This window comes from Cyprinodon variegatus, unplaced genomic scaffold (assembly GCF_000732505.1).
Source record: "Cyprinodon variegatus isolate N-32 unplaced genomic scaffold, C_variegatus-1.0 Scaffold23, whole genome shotgun sequence".
NCBI lineage: Eukaryota > Metazoa > Chordata > Actinopteri > Cyprinodontiformes > Cyprinodontidae > Cyprinodon > Cyprinodon variegatus.
In genome coordinates, this window is record NW_015150476.1 from 2,008,067 (window position 1) to 2,015,780 (window position 7,714).

Here is a 7,714-nt window from a genome sequence, read left to right on the forward strand (position 1 = left end):
TTTTTTTTTTTTTTTTTTTTTTTTTCCTTCTTTTTTTCTGTGCTTAGTGAAAGGCAAAATATACTTGTACAATGTCTTTGAAGAACCCCTCCCTCACTGTTGTGTTTCTGTTGCAGGCTTCTGGTACAGTCCAGAGTGTGACTTTGTGCGACACTGCATAGCCAAGTCCCAGGAGAACGTTGAGGGAAAGGTCCAACTGTCTGTCTTCAAGGGTCAGGTTTACATCCTGGGACGAGAGTCACCCAAGTCGCTGTACAATGAGGAGCTGGTCAGGTAAAACCCAGCATGTGGTTAGAAAACAGCTTTAATAAAAGCATTCATTTATCCTAACCTGACAGATGGGCGTGGCCTTTCTGGGCACAGTGTGGCTTTTCCACATGTTCACCACTCAAGTTCTCTGTTGACCCCCACATCAGCATGCTAAACTGACCCTGCTTTACAAAGACATCAGAGAAATGTTGTGGTCATAGCCTGCAGGGCAGCCCCCTCTTCCAACCCCTTGGTTGCCCCCCCACCATGCCCTCTTAGCTGTGGTAACAGTGGGTTTGTTCAAGCGACTGACCCTTGATGCCCTCTGGGCAAGCTCAGCACTGACCAAAGGAAAACCTCTCCATATGGCTCTCCATCTCCACTTAAGTCACACACACTTCATTTGTACCCTAGAGTCAGAGAGCTAATGGTGTTTTCAGCGAGAGGAGAGAGGTTGTTTCACTCGGCTGTTAGGGGAAAAGTAGCTGAGTGTCATGGTAGTTAAGCAGGTCAGATAGAGGGGGACACAAATATGGCTCCCACAGTGACAAGCACAGCTCTATAAACTGAAAGAAAAGACAAGTAATTTATCATTTATCGAGAGTTAGTCATTTACGTGAAAGGGACAGATAAAACGGAGACTGTACTCCACTCTTTCAATTGGTTGCTCTGTTCAGGAAAACGTCTAAGTTGAGTCACTCTTTAAATAAAACGATCAGTCTTTATTTGACTCTGATTTATACAACTGAGTCAGAGTTGTTCCCTAGAATAATAATAACACCACAAGGCTCTTTCAGATCAACATGGATCCAAATTTAGCTGATTCTAAATTGTGATCAAGTTGGATCACAATTTAGATACAGAATATATATATACAAGGATCCAAATCCAGTTACTTACGTTTAAATTCACTCTAAAAAATTATATAATAAAGTCAAACACAATTGATCATTGAACGACATTTGGTAAAATTTAAAACCATCTGGTTGCATTAAGTCACTGATTTTGCAATAACTCCTCATTCTAAGTAAGCAGGTGGAGACAGAGGAGAGTTAGACTCCTGTTTATTAGGAATAAAGCTTGATTAGCAAAATAAGTTCTGTTTAAATTTAAGTGGAAGAACATCTTCATTAATAGTTTTGTCCTGAAATACACATAGCTTGACACAAATTAATGCAGATATAAGTTATATATCTATGGCCACAAATAAAATGTTCATTTTGGGCTCTAAACTTTACTGCTACCTTTCTTTTAGCCACCAATAAGTCTTTAGTATAATCTCTCTTTGATGTCTGACTACTTTTCTTGTCCTTAAAATTGGTCCATTCCATGGCGGTGACTCAGCTTACAAACATAGTTCAAAAATATTTAATAGGGTTTTAGTTGAAAAAATGTCACTTTTTCAATTTAAAAGAGTTTTGCGACAGTGTGTTTGCGATAGTCCTATTTTAACTCTAAATATGATACATATATGCTTCTATAAGCAGTTGATTTGAGGCAAAGTTGAAGGGATTAGAGTCGGATTTTCAAAGATTATAAATAAGGAGCGCTTAAATGAACTGGCAAAGTTTTGATTGTGCAATAAATGGGTGTGTATCGGGCGTGTCCACTGAGATTGAATGTTAAGCGGTGACTTTCGTTCAGCGAAAAATTGAGCAGAATGTTTTGTTCTACCAACAGTGTGAGGCCATAAAATAAAGATTGTTTCTAAGCCATGCGGTTGGAGGTTATAAAAATCATTATTATTTAAACAATTTGGTAATATTTAATAATATTTATAGTATACTTCTCATAAGTAGCCCATCTCATAGAGCAACAATCCAAAGTAAAAAAATAAAATGATGAAAACAACAAAGTTAAATTTAAAAGATAAAATATCAGAAAACATGAAAAAAGTTGTCTTTGTATGCTTGGTTTGCATATGAATGTACACCTGACCCTCTAAAGGGCTAAAGCGAGATGCAAAAAATTGTGGCCAAAGTTGAGTTTGATATTTGAAAATCACCTGTAATAATAACTATTAATATTTGCATTTCCTTCACCCATAATTTTGCATGGTGTAGTTATTAGATGGTGCTATGCACATGCAAGCAAGCTTGTGAAAATCAGGCTAATGGTGTTAATCCCTCTCGATCATTATTAAATCCACTTTGTGAGATGCACCTGTACTACATATAGAGAAATAGGCCAATAACATCCAGCTGCCATGTTTTTTGCTTTGTTTAACGTCCTGGAGGCTTTGTGCTAATATACAACCCTGTAATAGGAAAGCTAAAAGAAAGCCTAAAATTAAAAAGACTTAAAGCTTAACATTCACACTCCATGGTGCACCATCCAGATTTTTATTTTATTTTATTTTTTTGAAAGTGCATGAAATGTGCAAATCCCTGCAGTGGAAAAAAAAAATCTTAATTCATCAAACTTAAAATTCAGATTTTTGTAACAATTTACTGGCTTTATGTTTCAAATACAGTTTCATTTGAAAATCATTTGAAATTAAGTTCAGTGGAAAGAAAACAAGAAATCTGCTCTTTGTCAATAACAAATGCTTGTACCTGGCATTGACTCACCTGAAAGCTCAGCACACTTTCACAAATCATATAAACACACACACACACTCAGAGAGAGACCAGATTAGGCATGAAACCCCCACTGACATCCTGTTGGCTCTCCACAGGCAACAGTAAACGGCGTCATTAACGCAGTGGTAATACAGCCCGTCACCGCACCCATCTGAGACAGAAATGTCACCCTCCTCGCTTCTTACCGGCTTTATTCTCAATTAGACTGCAGGGTTTCTTAAAGGAAAACACAATCACATGCTTACACGCATACACACTCAGACACACTCACAAAGTGGCGTATTCTTTGTAGCCACTCGCTCATAATGGTCCTCAGGTGCCGGGTAGGGAGCCTTGTATTGAGAGTTGATGATTTAGTTGTCGTCCTTTCTTTTTATAATGTTTATCCTATCATTTGTTGGCAATTTCCTCTTTTGCTAAGTGCTTTAAAGAATGAGTGCAAGCTGTACTCCGGGACGTGGGGGTGTCTCAGGGAGGAGAGGAGTCGGTAAGAGAGTGTATTAAACACTGCAGGTAGAAACTGCTGTAATTACACGGCACTCTGTGCGAGACGCTTGGTGAGGTGTCTATACAAAGAGCAGTCTTAACATTAGACCCCTGCATAAGTTATAGATTCACTACTTTTTTCTTTTTTTTTAAGAAAGAAGATAAACATCAGATTAGAAAATCAGATCCAGTGTTGGCTCACAGTTGAGACGATGGGATTTTAAAAGATTCTTTTTAACAGTTATGGATATTTTTATTCTATTAAATGCTTGTGTACATGAACATGTTTTGATTGCGCTGTATCGATTCTCCATCATTCAGGACAAACAGTGACAAACAGGTGCATTCAAAGGAAAATCAATGGGAACCTTTTTTTCTCTCCCTCTGTTAGGAAGAGCTCATCTGTGATGCAGCCAAAGATGCTTTTTATTTCTGCTTCGCTTTTAAAGCTCTTTTGCGAGTAAAATCTGTTGAAAATAAATTATGTATTTGCATTAAAGCCAGCTTGTGTCACATTACATTGTTGGCACATTCAAGACCTTGCAGTCTGATTTTGTTTGCATATAAAAGGGAGAAATATTTTCCCCTGCTGATACCGCTAACGGTGCTTTACCTCCCCAAATCCAACAGGTTATTTGACTAAACTAAAGCTCACTCAATTTAGATGAGACATGTCTTCAAAGTCGGGATGTGCAACAATTTGATATTTTCCATTTCTTTAAAGTTTAATTTTCTTGAAAGTTAAGGTAGTTAGTTAATTTTTTTATATTATGCATGAATACTTTGATTAAGTTTCAGAGAGAAACAACAGAATGTTCATTCAAATCATTTAGGTTTCATGCTTTTGGGTGTTTCAATGTTTTTTTTTTTTATGTTTACTATTCTTATTGTTATTTATCCTATTTGTGTAAAGTTTACGTATAATCAGTAACTTTCAATGGAAGAATTAAAATTGTATAAACTATGTGTATAAACTATGAACATTTTCTCATATTTTTCTCCTTTCTTTCCTCTTTAGCATGGATGTACAGGGAGACTATGACCCTTGTGATGCCTCTGGATTCATACGGATTAATGCCGTCAGGTTAGCATTGCTTCAAACCAAAGGAACTTCTAATAAATGTTTTTATAATGAAAGTTGCTTATCTCATTTTCTTCCTAGGTTAAGAGAGCATCATCGTTTGCAGGGTTTCTCTGGAACCAAACAGTAACTGTTCTCACTGTGTCTTAAACTCTACTAGGTCTAGACTTCATTCCTCCAACGTAAACCTGTTGCCTTATTCTCTTGTGTAGTTTTATCAGGGTAAAAATACAATAACCTCCTTCTGTCTAAACTGTTTCTCACACCGTGAAGAGTTAAAAAAACAGAATTGGATCAATACTTACATGTATACTAAACATCAGTGGTTGATAAAAGTTTCTTGGTGTTAGTTACTGAATTTGTTTCCTTCTTCAGCGGTGTCAAGTAATGTATTCATTGCTATATATAATTATTAGTTTGAACTATACTATAAAATAATGAAAAATTAAAATACTTTGATTGACTTAGTTGTATAAATGTCCCCATTAAAACAATTGGGCAGTTATTCTCCTGCAGGCAAACAAATCACACATTATAGCCATCAGCAAACAGTTGGTACAGATTTTAGTCTCTTTGCCATAAATGCAAGTGCTCTATTAAACTGCTTGGTTATACCTTCTCTGTTAGCCTACTGGATTCATTGTAAACAAACTTTTGTGGAATCAAATGTTTTATTTTTCTGTTGGTGTCAGGAGTCTTTTCATAAGAGAATCCTGGAGGATTTTGAGCTAAACTGGAAGAAATTAGAGGTTTTCTACCATCTTTATTTTTATTTTCTCTTCAGCAGTACAACAAAACAAAACTATTATTGACAGCTGATCCTCTGTGTTAAAGCCTCATCTTTTATCTTTCAACCTTAGTCGTTTTTATTTTCTTACCTTAAACTGAAAATTGAATCCTCTCTTTTGTGGCTGTTAAATGTCTTTCCAGAGCTCATCTGGTTTGTTTGTGTAGGTGGCTCAAATCTATTGGTGCTTGTGTTTGTTCAATTTGTAGGAGGAGCTTGTATCTTATTCGCTATCATTAGACTTGCTCTCTTGCAGTTTCTCATGATCGAGCGGTTTCTAGCTTTTTTTTTTAAATAATAAACTTGATTTGATTCCATATGGTACCTAAAAAGGAGCTAATTTTCTTTCTTGGGAAGTTAAAGGTTTTGATCATACAGTTGGTCGGTTTTGAAAAGAACAGAGACTAACATTAGCTTGTTAATGCCACCAAAAAGTGTGCAATCAAAGTTAAAAGCAGATAAATGGTAGCTGTGTGTACATGTTTCAATCCTTTTGCTTGCATTTAAATGTAAGGGGATAACTGATCCAAAATAAAGTGTGTAACATGCCTCCTGGTATCGCTGCACGCCTGTTTAACTCTTGTATTTCATATTCTCAAGGACGCCGCATCATGTTAACGATATGCAGATGGAGGTGGGCAAAGACTGGAGTAAATACTCATGGATCATAGAAGATAGCTACTGGAGCAGAAGTGATGAGGCTGTTCCTGAGTACAGACAACACAAGTCAAATGGAAGGAAAATCATTTTGTTCACATATGAATATTTTACTTCTCGGCTTTGGGTCCCTTCAGTCAGAGAAGAAAGGTACGCCTCCCAGAGAGCTCAAGTACAAGATATAGGGAGGCTATACCTTTATGGGTTTGGAGAGATTACAGTGCTTGCAAAAGTGTTTACACTCAGATCTTGTCACAAAACTACTAAAAATTATGTGTTTTTTCATGATTTTCCTGGTGATATGTGTTTTTAGAAGCAAAAAACTCAAAAGTGTAGAGTGCAGCTGTCACTTTAAATTAAATTCTGTTCAATTATTTGCCTTCAGAAGTCATTAAATTAGAAAAAGGGCCCATATATAGCTTAAAATTAGTATAAACACAGTCTATGAATGAATAAATGAATAGGAAATTTATTTCAGACAATTTTAACAAACAATAAACAGTCTATGAAACATTAAATCACAGATGCAGCAAAGAGGATCAATGATAACTGAAAATGCTGCAGAGATCAACAGTGGAGGGATCTGTTGTGTTTTCTTTATAGGTACAGTGGAGGAATTTCAAAAAAGTTTTAAAAGAGCCGCCCTCTCCACTTTAAAAAAAAAAATGCACATGCACAACCCTCCACCTGCTCCCGAGAGGGAACATCTAATTGGAAAAGCATGCGAGAGCATGCGCAAGCCTATTTCTCCCCGTGCACGCTCTTTTTAAAAGTTGCTGTTTGCATCACTCATACAAGCTTACTTTCCAATAGAAGTTTTACATTTTTCCACTATGTCAGACTCACCACTGGGGACGAGCACATAGGATGGCCTTATGTAAACATATCACCAGAATGATTGACAATTAGGAGGACCACATATATTGATGATCCACCTGGAAAAAGAACATCCTCCACTATACCTTTAAATTTAGCCTTTATGGAAAAGGGACAAAAAGATCTCTGCTGTTGCAGTTGACCACAAACAATGATGGCGACACGGAAAACACCAAAATGAACTTTTAAGCCAAACATTGTGATGGCATCATGCTCTGGGACTGTTTTCCCCAGCACCATCAGAGATGTTGGTCAGATTGATGTTAGCTGTTTTGTACATCCTGAGGTGGAGGTTTACCTTCGACTCAATGGCGACATTAAACATACATCCAGAGCTAGGGTGGAAGGGTTTAAATGGGTTCTGCAACCTTTCATATCCAAAGAGCCATTTTGCTTCGAATACGACCAAGTCAAAGTTTTTTAGAGCCGCAAAATATAAAAAAAAAAAAAATATATATATATAGATATATAGATAAATATATATATATCTATCTATATATATATATATATATATATATATATATCTATCTATATATATTTATATATATATAGATAGATATATATTAGCTGGTAAAGGAAATTTACGTATTTTTAGCTTTTAAAATAAAATAATAAGAAAGATGGCTCTTAAAACATATTTCTGGTTCTTTTAATATCATTCTTTTCCATCTTATAAAAAACACAAAAGCTTTTAATACTGGTATTTATTACAGTACATTATTTAGCTCTTTATATACATTTTAAGAGCCGCTGGAGAGGATCTGGAGCCGCAGGTTGCAGACCCCTGGTTTAAATTAAAGCATATTCATGTGTTCGAAAGTCCTTGGTAAAGTTTAGACTTGAAACTGATGTTCAAACTGTATATTCAAATGACCATGTTTTAGATTCTTTTTTATAGTTGGGTTAAAACACATCTGTAAATGGACCTAGTTTTCATACACCTCTTGGTGCAGACTTACTGCAGATTTACCGGTACTATAAATCTAAGCTGTACTG

General features: G+C 36.1%; 1 protein-coding gene across 1 annotated transcript in view; it reads left to right on the plus strand.

The window, feature by feature from the left end:
• The window catches only part of ass1 (argininosuccinate synthase 1), a 35,251-nt gene extending 29,227 nt beyond the window's left edge, over positions 1 to 6,024 (plus strand). Inside the window, exons 13-15 of the mRNA XM_015391916.1 lie at positions 117 to 273; positions 4,336 to 4,401; positions 4,480 to 6,024. Of these exons, the coding sequence (XP_015247402.1) occupies positions 117 to 273; positions 4,336 to 4,401; positions 4,480 to 4,528 (272 nt within the window). The 3' untranslated portion in view covers positions 4,529 to 6,024. The remainder of the gene's footprint in view (positions 1 to 116; positions 274 to 4,335; positions 4,402 to 4,479) is intronic.
• The last annotated feature ends 1,690 nt before the right edge of the window (positions 6,025 to 7,714 follow it).